Source organism: Macrobrachium rosenbergii, chromosome 55, assembly GCF_040412425.1.
Source record: "Macrobrachium rosenbergii isolate ZJJX-2024 chromosome 55, ASM4041242v1, whole genome shotgun sequence".
Lineage (NCBI taxonomy): Eukaryota > Metazoa > Arthropoda > Malacostraca > Decapoda > Palaemonidae > Macrobrachium > Macrobrachium rosenbergii.
This window is the reverse complement of record NC_089795.1, coordinates 17,960,760-17,979,536: the sequence shown is the minus strand read 5'-3', so window position 1 is coordinate 17,979,536 and position 18,777 is coordinate 17,960,760. Positions and strand designations below refer to the sequence as shown.

General features: G+C 37.4%; 1 protein-coding gene across 5 annotated transcripts in view; it reads right to left on the bottom strand.

Moving 5' to 3' along the window:
* The window catches only part of LOC136835490 (rho GTPase-activating protein gacII-like), a 166,961-nt gene that overhangs the window by 48,911 nt on the left and 99,273 nt on the right, over positions 1-18,777 (bottom strand). The window contains exon 3 of one of the 5 annotated variants that reach the window (XM_067099065.1): positions 2,723-2,786. The exons of the other annotated variants lie outside the window; for them this stretch is intronic. Within the exon in view, the coding sequence (XP_066955166.1) occupies positions 2,723-2,726 (4 nt within the window). The 5' untranslated portion in view covers positions 2,727-2,786. The remainder of the gene's footprint in view (positions 1-2,722; positions 2,787-18,777) is intronic. 5 annotated transcript variants of the gene reach the window in all.

Below are 18,777 nucleotides of genomic sequence, written 5' to 3'. Positions count from 1 at the left end.
CTTGCAGAAAGAAGGTAATTCAGTTTCAAGAATTCGAAACTTGTACTCAGACTACAGGTATGGTATTTTAAGCCAACGCATATCTTGCAGTGCAACATACCATGCAAGGGCATCTTAGAAACCTTATTCTTTCTACACATCATTTATGAGATTATGCAGAAAACATATACTGTAGTTCTGATGATCGTAAATCCAATCTTTTGCTCTACCATTTCAAGATTGTGATGTCGAGATCATGTAATTCATATTTTTTGTTTATCAGCATTTCTGTACATTATGACAGCTACTTTTGGGGGTGGGGGGTTTAGTGCCGTGAGTCCACCTCACACGGTGCTCTGTAGGTATAACTTAAGGTTCTTTGCAGCGTCCCTTAGGCCCGTAGTTGGAATTCGTTTCTTTTTACTGTACCTCCGTTCATATTCTCTTCCATCTTACCACCATCTAACAATTGTTTCAACTTTATTTTCAGTGTTGAATGATATCGTAGGGCCTCGATTTTATATTCCAGTTCCAATTATGGCAGCTAAAACTGTTTGTATGAAAGGATACTTTTTTTTTTTTTTTTTTTTTTTTTTTCCGAGTGCTTTTCAGGGGAAGGAAATAGTTCATTATTTTTATTGTTTGGGGCTAGTGAAAACGTCATATGTACGATTAATGAGCTGGTGACCTTTAATAAAAGCCAGGCACCTTTTACAATGTTGCATCTCACCCATGCAATCGCTGCCTGTAGCTACAATACCTTGTTTCAGTCATAAAACTCGGAACCAGACGATATAGGGCTATTGAAATCCTCTGTGCGAATATTCAAGTGTCTTTGTAGAATATGTTTAGGAGAGATATAAACGCAACTGGGTTGTATGCTGTTGAAGATTAAATTTCACTTGCAAAATATACATTGAGAAAATTGAAATATCTTTACAAAAATCTTCCTAATGGACTGAATCGTACTATTAAAAAAGTTAGTGGGAAATGGTAAAAATCCTCTCTAGGAAAATTACAGATGTCTGGGTAATATTCTGAACGGGAAATGAAGTGCCCTTGCAAAAATCAGTTCCGTAATGTATGAATGTAGTTGCAAAATCCGCTATGGACAAATGAAAATGTGCAAAATAGTATGTTTAACTGCAGTATCCATTTTGGGAATAACAAAGTACCATTGCAAGTTCATTATTATATTATAATTAAATTGTTCACAGAAATTTTCTTAATTACCCTGATGCAAATGTTTCAGTAGGGTAAATAAAACAAAAGAAATTCAGAGAAAAAATAGTATTGTGTCCTGAGGAAATCTGCCAGTGTGATATGTAAATCGCCTGGAAAAGATTGCTTGGCTCTAGCTGCTTTATGGACCAGTTGAACGCCCCAGACAGAGTTAGCTATGGAAAGATCAAAGCACTCTTGTAAAATCTGCTTTACGTTTAGAAAACTGCCCTTGCAAGATTTCGTGGTGGCGAGGTTAAATTGCCTTTACATAATTCATTGTGTCGACTTTGAAATGTCACATGCAGAATCCATTATTGGAATATTAAACTACCCTTGTAACATTTATCATGGGAAATTTAATTGTCCTTGTTTTCAGCTTCATGTAAGCACCTTTGTAAAATCCAGTGAGATCAGTAAAGTGCCTTCCCCAATCCACAATAGGGAGAATGAAAAGATCTAGCAAAATCCATGACAGGGAGGCTGAAATGTGCTAGAACAATTCATTATGGGATCATTTTGTATTGCTAAATTGTCTTAATCTTGCATCGTTTTGCTAGGTCGAGTTTACATTATCCTTCAGAGTCTGTTGTGGAAAATAGAATGGTGTAGTTGTTGTAAGTTCAATTCTTAATAGGGTTTGGTTGTTGTCGTAAGTAGGATATATTTTCTACATCAGTTATCGGTCTTTTTCACTTTTAGATGTGAATATTTGAAAATATGGCTAATTAGGTTATTGTTATTTATGTTATGCCTGTTGTAGTAAATACAATTTGCTGAAATTTTTAAATTGTAGAACGAGGATTTAAGACTTAGAATTATGGAAAATCTACATACTTTGTTTTTTGAAATGTATTATGACAACCTACTATTGGTTAAAGTTCTCGTGGTTTTTATGGTTTTATATAATTGAAGACTTTAAAATGGTTTAGAGCATGTAGCATTTGATCGGCTTACATTTAATATTTGTTTTTGTCGTTCGATTTGTAGATCTGCATTTGATATTTCCGATCTTTTGTTTGCTTATGGAGTGGAACCATCATCAAAAGTAGCTCTATATTCTTGCTTAAGCTATACGTCTGTTGTATGCTTCATAGTCAGTAAGAAAAAAGTTACTCATAACATTTTCTGCAAGAGCTGACGATGAATGGAAGATAGAGAACTACTTACGAGCACCTACCTGATTCTGGGATTTTTTTTATTTTTCTTCACTTTAGTTTTAGCCCTGGGTCTGATTCTCAAAGAAAGTTAGGATGCTATAACCCTACATACTGGAGTACGAATAAGAAAAAAAAAGGAAGTCTTAGTTCTTTTACCTCATTAGTAGTCATGGTTTTCTATTGTCTCACTGCTGTAGTTCAACACAGACATCTTTATAACATCCTAATTAGCTCTCTGAGTTTCCAAGTGCAGAATTGTGGTTAGGTATATCTACTTAGAGGTGATATGTTAGAGCTACAAATCTCTGAGACTGATGCTTACACAGGAAAACTTCTCAATTTCGCATTCAAGACATACTTACCCATTCCAGGATTGTATCTAGTTTATTCTGGAGAGGAATTCTTCTTCTTAATTCAGGTACCAATCTGGAATGGGATGCAGAGACATCATAGAATGCTGACTTTAACAGTAATGTTCCACACTGGAATCTGGAGCCCAGTATGCTGATCCAGAAATCTGTTAAGGCACGTAACCCATTCCTCTGAGTTAGACTTGGTATTCAATTACTTGAGAGGTCAATGCATGTCAGTTTAGGTGCAGGTGTTCCCTGTTACTGTATTGAAGGTTGATATTTTTTAATATTTAATTGCCAGCATGCTGATTCTTGTAGCATTTAACTATAGAAATTTGTACCATGTTTACAGATGTGTGATGTTTGAGGTAAAAGTATATTGGAAGTAAGTTGAGATGTGGAAAGGTGGTATGTATTTCCCGAAGCCCCCACACAGGCCGTTTCTGCATACCAGATGCTTTGCCTTTAAAAGGTGCATTACTGAATAAGCAGTGCTGAGGTGTCTTCTGCGTCCTTTCCATACCCTGCCACATTGCATTTTACTTTACTCTCTGTCCATTCCCAATGGTATCATACCTTCGCCATCTAACTCCCTTAACATTGCCATGCTGTTATTAACTCTGGAAAATCCCCCGTATTAGTCTTTTCACATGAGATATGTGTAAATAACCTGGAAAAAAACAGTAAGGTATGCATTACGTGTAGTTTTATCAGGTGTTCGAATGTCAAAAATGTATACAGATCCCAAGTGAACGCAGAGCTTGTGTATAGCCATTGGGAGAAGTTGTGCATGCATCCTCTGGGGCTATTCCTTAATGGATACTGTAGTGTTTGCATATAGTTTCTTCCAGAAGTTTATTTGTACATAATTTGCTTATGGATGGGAATGTTGGTAGAAAATATAAGAACAAAATAGCTTTATGGGATACTATTAATTAGACGAAAAAAGTGTAATTAACCATTGTGAGAGTGTGTATATATTATTATTATATATATAATATACACACACAGAGTGAACCCTCGGTGTTCGCGGGGATAGGGACCACAACCACACGCGAATACAGAAAATCCCCATTAAATTGTTACCCCCCCCCTCTAAAAATGCTTATAACTGTTCATTTTAATAGTTCAAACACCAAATACTGTACCCTGTATATCTTAAACTAAAACACTTATAACTGCCTATTTTAGTGGGAGTATGTACACAAAGGTAAATAAAGATCAATTCACAAAACTTGGTTATAAGAGTATACAATTTCAGTAAACAGTAAACTAAAATCAATCATAAAACTAAAAAATGCACTGAAGTTTCTTCGACACAATCAAGTTTTCTGTACAGCTGTATGAAACTCAGTCACAACCCATGAAACTTTCAGCCACTGCCCAGTGGTGGCCTGTGTTTTTGGCACCTTTAGCGGTGCCAGACGCATGATTATGGCTAACTTTTACCTTAAATAAAAAACTACTGAGGCTAGAGGGCTGTAAATTGGTATGCTTGATTGGAAGGTGGATGATCCACATACAAATTTGCAGCCATCTAGCCTCAGTAGTTTTTAAATTCTGAGGGTGGACAGAAAAAGTGCGGATGGACAGACAAATAGCCATCTCAACAAAAAAATAAAAATAAAAAGAGGGGAAACTCCCTCACAAAGCATTGGAGCTACAAACCAATTGGCAACCGGGAAAGTTGGTGCCCTGCTGTGTGGATTGGCTACTCCCAACCCTTCCAGCCAATAGTGTGTCATCATGAAGCCTGCATCAGAGCAAATATAAAAATTGTAACGTAAATATGAATGCATGCGCTCATTTGATGGCTTCATGAACTTCCTGGAGTTTTAGTTTTCTATTCTTGTGTTAATGATACAGTGATTCATATTTCATTAAAGAGAGAGAGAGAGAAGGGGTGAACTGAGTTATGGTTACATCGGCTAAACAATAAAAAATGTCGGGTCGATAGTTTTTTTATACGTATTACGATGATAATAGATCAGTATAATACAGTATATCTTTCCATCAACCATTCTCCCTTTCTCTCTACTATCTATCCATCTCTCACATTCTACTAGTATCCTTTAGCGTAAAAGGAGAGAGAGAGACTGTTTGCCCAGGTGCCACCCTTCACGCGGTCAATAATTATGTCAAGACGATAGACAGGTAGGCCTACATCTCTCCCCCTAAGTGGGAGACTTTGTAACAGTAAAAGATTGGGAAAAGCAGAATTGTGCTAGAATCTTACCTAATATACTGTTGGTGTTATGTGAAAATTAGCAAATAATTATATAAAGAAATGTATTTGGTCACAAAAATAACATGAAAATACAGTAATTAGTGAATATTGCTCTACAAAGAAATCCGTGAATTAGTGAATATCCGCCATGTGTTTGGAGATATGTCCCACAGAAAAATCCGCGATTATCTGAAGCTGCAAATACTGAACCGCGATATAGCAGAGCCCGCTGTATATATGTGTGTGCACTTGTGTACACAAGTACAGTATATATGCACATAATTTTTTGTTTATGCATGGATGTGAAATGTAGATACAAGGAGGATGCTCTGAAAAGGTTCAAAAAGAATGATCTTGGGATATTGAGATGGTTAGGTCACTCGGAGAGAATTGAAGTGATAATGTGAAAAGGTGTAAAAGTTGGAAGTATCAGGAGGAAAGAAGAGGGGGAAACAGCTTTTGCTGGATGGTATTGAAGAGTTTAGGTTGAAAGGGCCTTTTGTATCCAGGGGGTGTGAGATATTTTATGTAGCAGATTGTCAACACATTATATATACATTTTCTGTAGTTATCTGAAATGGATTAAGTTTCCAAAGCATTCTTTATTGAAATCCATTCTTGCTTCAACAGCCCAGAGATGAACAAGCATTTAGCTGTGTGTGTGTGTTTTTTATTAAGTTCCTGATTAGACTTAACAGCAGCTCCCTCTTTTCACAGGCTTAAATGTGAATTGCTTAATGTTTCATAGTGCTTGGGTTTGTATCCTGAATTCAGGGATGTGTCGAAGTCATTCATCAGTTGCTTAATGAATAGAACAGGTTTTAATTCATTCTCTCTCTCTCGGGACCACCCCGACGTAGTGAGGGACTCTTCAACCCCTGGAATGTGTTCCTGGGAGTCCAAGAGCCCTAAATATCATTAAATATTAATTTGACCTAATTTTTGTGGAATTTGCCACTGGTTAAAATTTATTGGACCTGATAATTAGGAAACGGTATCATAGCTGGGACTGGGTTTATATCTGAAGGTAAATAGTGGGAACTGTGGTTGGATCATCAACTACCCAATAATGTTTGTACCTGAGAGATATCAGATTGATAGCTCAAGGGCGGAACTATTCTGCAGGGCTGGACTCCAGGGATGGTCTGGTTCTGGGGATAGGACTCTGCAGTCTGTCCGGTTTGCTTATTATATGAGTAGGGTGGGGACGATTGTATTCTTGTAATACAGTCCAAGCAAGCGGGTTTGGCGCACACTTGGGACGCTCTTTATTATGTTGTGCCATCCCCTGTAGGCTAGGGTAAGGAGTGGACATTTAGGAGTCGGCTCTCATTTGTTCCATCATTGGAAGAAGAAACTCCATGAAAGGCTGATGATATCTTTTCAAGGTTTTCAGGTTTACTTTTTTTTTTTTATTATATTCGATCTTAATGATTAGTAGCATTAAAGAATCGAGTACCCCTGGACCCTTTGATGATACCATTTTGGCATAGATGACAACTTCTGCACTCTCCTCTGACAACCTTTGGTTGGAAAAGGGTAGAAAACCCAGTGTAATTACACTGGAACCATATGCTCCAGCACTGAGCAAAGGGAAAGTAACCAGCAATGTATGTGAAATAGGACCAGTTATGTTTGAAATCTCTTATGATAAGTATTTGATCTTTAATGTGGAAGATCGAATTGTGATATTTTTAATGTGTATAGAGACATGTGAAGTGTTGAGGCCGAGAGCCTAAGATATCACCTGAAGGTTGAGGAAAACTGACAGTAGAATCGACCTCAGCAAACAAAAGTGAAAATTTAAAAGCACTATTGCTTCCTTGGGGAGTTAAATTAGACTGATCAGTATATGCTGTTTGGAATCACACCGAGGGAAGGATATTTGCACCCCAACTGATGATGTACGTAGAGAAACTTGTAGAAGATTTAAAGGATCAAGGTGTAATTGAGTTGAAAGAATGGTCATCATCAATGGAGCCTTAGTTCCACTTCCAGATTTAATTGTTACATTTAATTCAACACGGTTACATAATAAAAGCAGCATGGTTGCAGTTTAAGGTCAAGCAATATATCCCAAGACCGAGATGTTTTTATTACCAAGAATATGGACATACAGTAGGGTCTTGTAGGCAGAAGCTAAGTAGGCAAGCCTGCCACATGTGTTGAATTTTGTGAACCAGAGCATGGTGTATGTTATAAAGAAGCAAGGTTGTGGAGAGAATCTTCCATCTTCACAGAATTGTGATGTGTACATCATGGAAAGGAGATACAGACATTAAGAGTAAGTGAACGTATCACATTTAGAAAGACAAAAGAGAAAGTAAGTCAGTATGTTAGACCTGGAATATCCTTTTCCAGTATTGCTGCTAACAGAAGAAGAAATATAAATGCTACCAGGGGTGCTTCCCTTGGCAACGTAGGGGGAGATCAGTGGCAACCTGTACTCCCACCTCTTTGGAGGCTGTGCCAGTGGTATCTGAAACTCCTGCCTCTTTGGAGGCTGTACCAGTGGTTTCTGGCGCTCTTGTCTCTTCAGAGGCAGCACCAGAGATTCCTGGAGCTCCTGCCTCTTCAGAGGCAGTGCCAATGATATTTGGCACTCCTGCCTCTTTGGAGGCAGCACCAGTGATTTCTGGGTCTCCTGTCTCTTCGGAGGCAGTGCCAGATGTACCTGCCACTCTCGCCTCTCTGGAGGCTGTACCAGCTATACCTGGTGTTGGCTTCTTTAGGGGATGTGCCAGTTATGGCTGGCACTCCTGTCTCAGAGGCTGTATTGTCAATATCTGGTGCTTTTGTCTCCCTGGAGCCTGCACCAGCTGTAACTGGTGCTCCTGACGTTATGGAGGATGCACAGATTTTGTCTGATCCTCACACCCCTCAGGCAGCACTAGTTTTGCCTGGTGTTCCTGAGATTGATAACCCTCTGAAAGGGAAGGTAGCCATAAATAATAAGTCTTCTTCCGGTAAAACGAAGGAGCAAGGCAGTAAGCTGAAAGCATTTAAAAGAGGCTCCAGTGTAACGTCCTCAAAAGCAAAGTAGAATTCATTCTTTTTCTCCAGGTTGCTCATGTCAGAAGAGTCCCCACATACAGCTTTGCAGGACACAATGTTTGGAAATGACACGTGTCCGAGCCCAGGAAAGTGTACAGCCTATCATTCCAATTATAACAAATATAGGAAGTCATGGTGGTGTAGCTTTATATATTTATAGTGATATACCACAAAATCCTATTAGTATCGAGTCTGCACTGCAAGTAATAGGTGTGCAGATCTGTTTGCAAAGCAAATATACAGTATGCTCTCTATCTACCACCTAGTGAAGTCTTCCTCATTGATGAATTGAAATCCCTTATTCAACAGTTACCCTTTGTGAATTTGGGAGATATGAATAGTAGAAACCCTCTCTTGGGTGACATCATCACCAGTCAAAGAGGAAATTGCCTGTGTTCCATCATAGAAAGTGGAAAACGTGGGAATCCTCAACACTGGGGAGTGTACACACTTCCACGTTCAAACGGGCACATTATCAGTAATTGATTCATCAGTATACTTAGTTTCTCATTGGACGGTTGGGTATCGCTCTCAGCTAGCACTCTGCTGGTCTCGCATTCGATTCTCTGACCGGCCAATGAAGAATTGAGGAATTTATTTCTGGTGATAGAAATTAATTTCTCGTTATAATGTGGTTCGGATTCCACAATAAGCTGTAGGTCCCATTGCTAGGTAACCAGTTGGTTCTTAGCCACGTAAAATAAATCTAATCCTTCGGACCAGCCCTAGGAAAACTATTAATCAGCTCAGTGGTCTGGTTAAACTAAGGTATACTTAACTTAATTGATTTTAATTGGAGAGTGTTAAGTGATAGAGTTACCAATGACCAATTTCCAGTGGTAGTGAATGTAGCTTCAAGTCATCCACATTCAAGGCTACCTAATGGAACATTGAAGCTGATTGGGCACCTTTCCATGAACATAGCTCAATAGATGACTTGGCTGATGACTTTCCTTGTGTAGATGATCCTCTTGACTTCTTGAAATACTGTACAATTATATTTTTGGTTGGTCTTCAGTCAATACCTAGGACTTCAGGCATATTTATCCGACGGCCAGTTTCCTGGTGGTCTTGTAAATGCCAGGAAACTCAGTAAAGCTGTGAGATCAGCTTTCACCAGATATCTCTGACGAAAATGTGAGTGTTACTGGATTGAATTTCGAAAAGCAAGAGGTCATTTCCGTATGGAAATTAAAAAAGCATGAAAGAAATCTTTGAAAATTTTCATATCTTCGCTAAATTCAAAAACACACCTAAACTTAGTTTGGAAGAGTTAGAAAAATAGCAGGCAAATTTACTCCTTGTCAAACTCCAGTTATCAAGATCAGTGGTTGTGAAGTAGCAGATCCCCAGTTAGTGGCAGATGAGTTTGCTGAACATTTTGCTAATGTTATAAAGAAAAATGATGACGACCCTATTCAGCTCAAAGAGGGCTAGTGGAACAGGTCGAAATTAATTTTAATGCATCAAGGAATGAAAGTACAATGTACCTTTTACTATGGGAGAATTTGAATCAGCCTTAAGTAATTGTAGTGAATCACCTCCAGGACTGGATGATATAACATATCCAGTGATTAAGCATACCAACGAAAATACCAGATTTTTCACGTTGTCATATTAACCGAATTTTCCGAGAACATATCTTTCGTAAGCTATGGGAGAAGTTAAAATTACTGTCTTTTGTGAAACTAGGGAAAGACCCATTCAAGACAAAATATTATCGTCCCATTGCACTGACATGTCTGTAAGATCATGGAAAACATAGTAAAACTTGTTCATGGAAAACATAGTAAAACACACGTTTGATGAGGTACTTGGAACGTGGTAAATATCTGTCGCCTGCACAGAGTGGTTTTCGAAGTATGCATTCGACAACTTACGTGTTGGTTCGAATGGAATCTTCAATATATGAAGCTTTTGCTAAAAAAACAGCATCACGTCATTTTCTTTGATCCTGAGAAGGCTTATGATACAGTCTGGAGATAGGGTATTCTGAGGGTCCTTTATGAATTAACCTGAGAGGTAATCTGCCTCTTTTTATCAAGGCGTTTTTTAAAAATAGGCTGTTTCAGGTTTGGGTAAGGGCAACAATGTCAAATATATTCATCCAAGAAGGAGTGCCACAAGGAAGTGTTGTAAGCGTAACCTTGTTCGCCCTGGCAGTCAATGGGGTATCCAAAATAATCCCCCCAGATGTAACATATACTCCATTTGTTGAAGACGTTTCGATATCTTTTGCAGCAACAAGGATGGCAGTTGCTTAATGCCGCTTTCATCTCTGCATTGTTAATATAGTAAAGTGGTCCGAGTTACATGAGTTTAGATTTTCTGCTAGTAAAACAGTAACCATGCACTTTTGCCGTATAAGTAGAGTTCCATCCTGATGCAGAGAATTCGTGTTGGTGAAACAAGGTTTCTTGGTTGATTTTTTTTATAGCACGCTGACTTGGATTCCACCTCTGAATTGTTTTACGACAAAATGCTTGAAAGCACTGAATGTACTGAAAGTTCTGCCCCACACATCTTAGGATGCAGACCGAACTCAGATGCTGAGACTAGACGAATCTTTAGTCGCTTCAAAATTAACAAGTGGATGTGAAATTTACACCTCAGCAAAGCCTAATAGCCTTAAAATGCTTAATTGAATCCAATAAGACTAGCTACAGGAGCATTTAAATATATCCCACTGAGAGCATGCTTGTAGATGCTGGTGAGGTCCTCTGGATCTACATTACCAATGTCTACTGGTTCGGAGCTGGTACATATTTCAGAGGCTCCGTAAGTCCTTAACCAGCATTTCTATTAGACATGAAGAGCATTGGCAATTTTATGAAAATCACCCAAAGCAACCTCAACAATTTGCTTTTAGAGTAAAATGTATTATCAGGGAATTAAACATGCCAAGGATGGAGCTTTTAACGGCTAGGTATTCAGTTAGGCCCCCACCCCTCGAAGCTTCCGGAGGTAAAATTTTGTAGATATTGTAATTTTACCAAGGCTGAAATATCCAATGAGGCCATGCTGTTAATATTTTTAGATCATTCCTCGCAACATAACTCCATTGCAGTTTTCACGGGTGGCTCAAAGTCAGATGCTGGCGTCGGCTTTGGGGTGGCCTTTCCTGATATAGAAAGAAGCGGGAGATTATCATCTGTTGCATCTATTTTAACAGCTGAATGCATGCGATTTTAAAGGTCTCAAAGGAAATTTTAACTCAGAATGGAAATAGTTTTACTGTATATTGTGACTCGAGAAGTGTTCTTCAGTCGTTGAGTCTTTCAACTCTAAACCCTCTGGTTTTAGGAATTTTGGAATGGCTGCTTTTAGTGAAAAGAAGAGGTAAAGAATAAATTTCTGGGGGGTTTCTTCCCATGTTGAAATGGTTGGGAACGAGCAAGCTGATGAACTTGCTAAGTCAGCAGTCACCTCCTCAGAACCCAGATGACTACCACCATATCGTGATGTACATCCTCTAGTTGTCTAGTAGATCAGAAAATTAAAAAGTTTTGGGAAAATATTTTAACGAAACAAAACATGCGCAATATTACGTCCTGGAAGGGATTTTATCTTAGCCTATAATTCTCGCTGAGGGTTGTAATATAGAGCAGTTATTTATCTTTGTGAGGGAGGCGGGCCTCCTTAGCAAAATTTAGATCATATACACAAGTATGTGTATGTATGGATAATATATTTGAACATATATACATATATATTAGATTTTTTTATATGAAACTCCTTTTAAACTTCTTTATTTTTAGTTTCCTTTTTAATTTTATTACGGCGCCTTATAACATTTGGTGTTGCGACGGCAGTTTTAATAGACATTCTCTCTCTCTCTCTCTCTCTCTCTCTCTCTCTCTCTCTCTCTCTCTCTCTCTCTCTCTCTCTCTCTCTCTCTCTCAAGAGGAAGTGCCTTTGAAAGAGAGAGTTGTGATGTATTTGCCCTTGAACATTTACTCCAGAACTGTTGGAACTTTCAGTAACCTCCATCGACTGGTTCACGGCTAATTACAAACATGACTCACGGATGCAGAGGTTTTTGCCTCTGTTGGGAGCATGTTATCATTAATTAATTTTAAGAGACATGAACAACTCAGTGATTGAAAAAAGAGGTTTGTACATTGGTTGCTGCTGCTTTAAAGTAATGGGGATGCTTTTATGTAATACTTCCAGGGAAAGGAACCTATTTATTTAAATCCAATTTTGTTCGGTTTCTCACAATCAGTTAATGTACCTGGAACTGTAGGTATGGGAAGGGAAAAAATCTGTGCAAACTAAGGGGAATTCTGTGAACGACGGAGAATTCTACTTTCTGGAAATAACTAATAAAACTGAAGGTTTAATCTCTTTTGGAAATGTCTAGCACCTTTAACATGCACACGAATAGAGGGAGAGCGAGAGTGTAATATTTAAGTTTAAACATTGTATTCTCTGAAACGGGGTCACCTGAACCCAGCCCCCATATATTCATGGCACGAAATAATTGAAACCGGAGACTGGAGTGTTTACTGTATACTTGAATATAGCCTTTTAACATCATCCTTCCTGATTGGATCATGGGGGATCAAGTCTGTGGATGGGGAGACGAGCCCACCCCCTTTTACAAGCGTATATAGAATAGCAGAAATAACAGGATATTTTTGGTGCGAGAACTTCACATTTATGTATAAACAGTATATACTAATGTGCACATTCATCTTCCCGTCTTCGAACATGGGGGCGAGTGGCTCGGAGAGAGAGAGAGAGAATGAGAATGCAGTGGTCATTGCCATCCTCATACGTGAACTGAATCACGGATAACCCCAGTTACAGAAAACTTACACAAGATTAGGTCCTTCTCATATCCTCATGGAAGACCATGGCAGCACATCACACCCTCTAAAAATACACTGACCATTCACCTGTAACGCGCAATTTTGCTCCTCCCGGAAATTAAGGCCCATCAGTGCCAAAGCCTTCTTCCTTTCCAAATATCCAGCACTTCTAGGCCATCATCTACTCATTCCTCTAAACACTTCCGACACAAAGCAGTCGGAAAATATGTAATATACCTTTTCATGTCTGCTAACCATGTGTTAACTGTACAATCTTAACATTTTGAACCTTTTCATTTCTTTTTTTTACGTCATGTGTCGGAAAGCAAAATATTCATACCAACATCATGTTTTGTTTATTCACATTCAGCGTCTACGCTTCACTTCCCTTAGGGGCGTTGGCTTAACAGTCTAGTGATACAAGCCATGGTTGGAATGCATCACTAGACTGGTAAGCAGTGACAAGTCTTCTGTATTTTTTGTACACAGCCAACTAGATTCCTTGCTTAACATAGAACTACGCTCTTTTATCCTACCGTAATATGTATTTATTTCCAAATACCTGTACAAATCAACCACTTCCAATGTGTCTCATTCCATAGTAACATTAAATTGTTCCATCTTAATGGCTTCCATGTACTCTTATAACCTTATCCTTGCTCACATATACTTTACTTTCTGCTCTTGTAAATACTTTGCACTTATTCCTGCAGTTTCTCTTCGCCATTCTCAACACATATATGATCTGTAAACACACTATCTCATTTCAGTAATTGTGCACTTATACCTGTATATCATATCTAATTTCCTTTTCGGGCTTCTTGCATTTACAAATTCGTAAATGTTTTGGTTCTGTCATAAGTTTAAATCACTCTCAACAACTAAACTTCGATACCATATCCTCAGACCCTTCACATTGCCCTTATCAGTTCTGTGTAAGCGTATGTATGGGCCATGTATATCTTCTGCACTTGAGTTTCAGACTTCTCAGATAGCTGTTTCAGTCATCACTTTTCCATGTCTAAATCCACACTGTTCATCGCCTCAGACAGACCTGACAACCATACATCGTTGTGTTCGTTACAGTCCAGCGTTCTCTTTCTAAACAAATCAGCTGTCACCCATGCACATTGAAAAGCAGAAAACTTAAAAATTAAATCTTTATTAGCTTTGTCCCGTTGCTAGGTAATCAATTGGTTCTTAGCCACGTAAAATAAATCAAATCTAATCCTTCGGGCCATCCCTAGGAGAGCTGTTAATCAGCTCAGTGGTCTGGTTAAACTAAGATATACTTATTATTATTGTGTAACATGATAATAGGGTAAGTGGTTGAAAGTGTTATTTAGAAATGGTCCTTAACAATCCAAGAAGCAGTGTGTGTGTGCATGATTAATTCTGCTTGAGGGTTGATATACTGCTAATGAGTTTTTCTTAGTATATGGAGTGGCTGATTCGTAAAAATTATTTGCCTAGAACGTTAAGCAGATTCTGCACTTACAAAATAAACATGACAGTGCATGTTATATTTTTGCTGGCAATCTCTACTAGATAAAATCGATTTTTGGTCCTATATAAATTATATATATATATATATATATATATATATATATATATATATATATATATATATATATATAGTGTATACATGTATTGACAGATATATGTATGTATGCATGTTGTTCTCACGATGCCAATGGCAACCATGCTTCTCACCCACGTGGGATGTGACTTTCACACGCAACATCCCACGTGAGTGAGAAGCATGGTTGCCATTGGCATCGTGAGAACAACTGTCATACATACATATATCTGTCAATACATGTATACATTATATATATTTATATAGGACCAAAAATCGATTTTATCTAGTAGAGATTGCCAGCAAAAATATAACACGCACTGCCGTGTTTATTTTGTAAGTGCAGAATGTGTTTATCTTTCTAGGTAAATAATTTTTATGAATCAGCCACCCCTTATACTAAGAAAAACTCATTGGCAGTATATCAACCATCAGGCAGAATTAATCATGCACACACACACTGCTTCTTGGATTGTAAGGACCATCCTCTCTAAATAAAACTTTCATGGTCTCTTCCTCTTCCTAACTTACGAATTATGCAAATAATTCATCCCCTAGCCCCCTCTACTCTCTCCATTTGACAAAGTACTTTTAAAAGTCTTTGTGCTTCATCCTTACATCATAACCATTTTTCCACATTTTTGTTGTTCTCTTCTTACTTGACATAAACACGGCAGGTGCGTCAATGAATGCTTCCACCTCTTTCATTTGTATTCCTCGAGAAGAGTGGATTCGATTCTGTATATATTCTGACATTTTCTTAATTTTATTTAAGCGTCTAAACGTTTTGTAGAGTTCTTGCTTCTTTCCCGATTTGCTTACTGTGTGTGTGTGTGTGTGTAAAGTGTATCCTCTTTGGTACTTATACCCATAGGTATTATGTCCATTCTTCTACCGTTCATTCTTGGCTTCCATTTACAGTTATATCTTAATTGTTCTGGATGCCAGCAGCCTCCTTTTTTTTATAGAAATACTAAAAAATGGCGATTTTTCCCAACAGTTGTGATTTTAATGGTTCGTTGTTACATAACCTGTTAGGCCATCTTCCATAATCTTTTCCCATAGGGAACATGGTCTTCGTGAAAGTGCTGTCAGGAGGTTTTTTCAAGCTATCCCTGGAAGTCGCGGTATTCTTAAACATTCCTAGTATTTCTGGCGCATTGTTGCGCATTGTTGAAAATAAAATAAAATGTTGGGACAAAAAATTGAATAAATGTGTTCCTTTTCATTTTATGTATATGTGCACAAGCATTTTACCCCTCTCGCTTGAATTATATGCTAAAAATAGTAATAAGCTGTATGTAAGAGTACAGGTGTGATGCTTTTGTTCGTTGGAAGTCTCTCTCTTGTGTTTTCCATAGTACAATAGAATTGAACTCCGGGCACAGGGTGAGCGTTGTTTTACAGGAGTGTGGTATTCGCTAGTAAATGTTTACTGTTTACTGTGATGTCAGATATTACTTTATAGAGGATTGGAAAAGGTTTTGCTCTGAGAAGAGACAGACAGGGAGGTTCTTTGCTAAAGTTTTCTGATTGCAACATATTAATTGCTTTTATTTTTATTATTATTATTATTATTATTATTATTATTATTATTATTATTATCAGTATTATTATTATTGCAGGATATATAAAAAATTCGTAGGGTTTAGGTTTATACTTCGTGTGTTGTTAACATTGAAGTGACACCATCCTGTGGCGATAATGAGTATTTATTTAGCTAAAATATTTACGGAACTGCATCGGTGGGGTGGGGGTTAGTGTTGTCAGTGCACTATAGGCATTACTTAGGTTCTTTGCAGCGCCCCTTTGGCCCCTAGCTGGAACCCTTCATCCCTTTGACTGTACCTTCGTTCATATTCTCTTTCTTTTATCTTACTTTCCACCCTCTCCCTTTTAGTGTCAGTTTCCGTTTCGGCGCTAAATGACCTCTTAGGTCCAGCGCTTGGTCTTTGGCCTAAATTCTATATATTTATATATTCTATGAAACGGTCGTCGGATTGAATTTTAGAGTTAGGAAATGGCTTTAAAAAGAAATTCAGTGTTGTTTCAGTCAAATTGTCGTTGATACGCACTAGAAACTAATCTCCGAAACTGCTCTATCTATATATATATATATATATATATATATATATAAATATATATATATATATTTTATATATATATATATATATTATATATATATATATATATATATATATATATATATAATATATAGATATATATAAATATATATAAACATACACATATCTTTATATTGAAAATGTCATCAGGCTCAAATATATATATATATATATATATATATATATATATATATATATATATATATATATATATATATATATATATATATATATATATAATATATATATTAAATATGCGCGCACATATCTTTATATTGAAAATGTCATCCGGCTCAAACTATAATGCATATAGGTTAATGTGAATTAGGTCTGTAATTGAAATAATGTAGGAAGCAATTTTAGATAATGAGAAGCGGAATCTTTGGAAATTTAATTTATAACTTTACTTCATATCTATTTATAGTTTATGAGGGGTCCTCGAGTGTTTTATGAGTGGTCCTTGAGCTAAAACCACACTGATGAAAGGGAGAGTTCTGGAGAGCCGCTTCGTTACCTTTATTTCATTTACTTAAATTTATTTTTTTAGAGAGAACGAGAATATTTTATTTCATCTGACAAGCATAGTAACTGGACATATCTTTTCCCACGAATAATTAGAATCAGCGTGTGTGACAGATAAAGAAATTTAAAGAAAATTCAAGAGTTGTTGAAGCAATGATCGTAAGCCCGTACTAGAATATTGACGAAAATGAATCAAATGGAAAGTGATAGCAGCCATGGAAGAATTTTAGTGTCTCTAGTTTTAGGCTAATAAGACCGGACTCGACTAGAAGTCTCCTCCCATGGATACACCCCAAACTTGACAATAAATTGAAATGGTCATTATCTGGAGAGTGAGCAAATTTTTCTTGGTTTTGCTGTTGTGATTGGCACTTTGGAGCTTTCATTCCCCAATCAAGGCCTTATTTTCCTTCCGGTTTCGAAGATACTGTTTGGTGGATGGCAAATTGATAATAAACCTAGCAGTGATATAAAGTCCCTTTTGAACCTGATGTCAGGATGATATTTTTGTGAATGGTCTTTCTCCAGCTAGCAATATATATTATACACACACACCTTCTCAAGTTTCTTCTCTCTTAAGTCTTCCCTCTGAAATTGTCATCATGAAGAAACGGAAAACTCGCATACATTTTTAATTTGGGAACAGTGCTGATAGAGATAGGAGGAACCATTTTCCGGTAGAGTATTTTATTTAAGTACCTGAGAAAGAGTTTACGAGGAAAACAGTTGTTTTCAAAATAAATACCTAATTTAATGATTTCCTCGTGGAAACTAAACCAGGAAGATGTATGTGTCAATGCCCTGTGGCACCGAAGATACGTGGATGACACGTTTCTGCTTTTTAAACACGATTTTAATGCTGACGCTTTTCTGGGGTTCGCCAATTCCCAGCACCCTAATATAAAATTTACCCTGGAAAAAGAGTCGGAAAATACGCTTCCATTCTTGGATGTGTTGGTTTCTAGGAATGACCAAGGTTTTAGTACGGGAATTTACCGCAAAGGAACGTTCACGGGTCTAGGAATGAATTTTTATAGTTCTTGCTATTTTAATTTTAAGTTGAATTCGATTGTCACTCTCCTCCACAGGGCATTGACACATACATCTTCCTGGTTTAGTTTCCACGAGGAAATCATTAAATTAGGTATTTATTTTGAAAACAACTGTTTTCCTCGTAAACTCTTTCTCAGGTACTTAAATAAAATACTCTACCGGAAAATGGTTCCTCCTATCTCTATCAGCACTGTTCCCAAATTAAAAATGTACGCGAGTTTTCCGTTTCTTCATGATGACAATTTCAGAAAAAAGCTAATTGATATAATACACAAAGAATTACCAGCCCTAAACTTGAAACTTATTCCTAAGAACCCAGTCACCATTGGTTCTCTGTTCATATACAAAGACAAGCTGAGTCAATGTTTACATCCAACGTTGTATACAAATATATTTGCCCTAGATGTAGTCGAGGGACCTATGTTGGATGTACAAAAAGGCTACTAAAAGTACGCTTGGACTCTCATAGAGGAGTAAGTTTTAGGACAGGGGGTAGACTGTCCAATCCAGAACAATCAAATATTCGGAATCACTCAAAGATCTGTAAAACACACATAGAGGCCAAAGATTTCCAAATCATAGGGCACGTACAAAATGAAAACGAACTTCACGTCTTAGAGTCCATAATGATAAAAAAGCTAGTTCCATCGTTAAACTCGCAGAATTCCTCCATCCAATTGTACATTACGTAA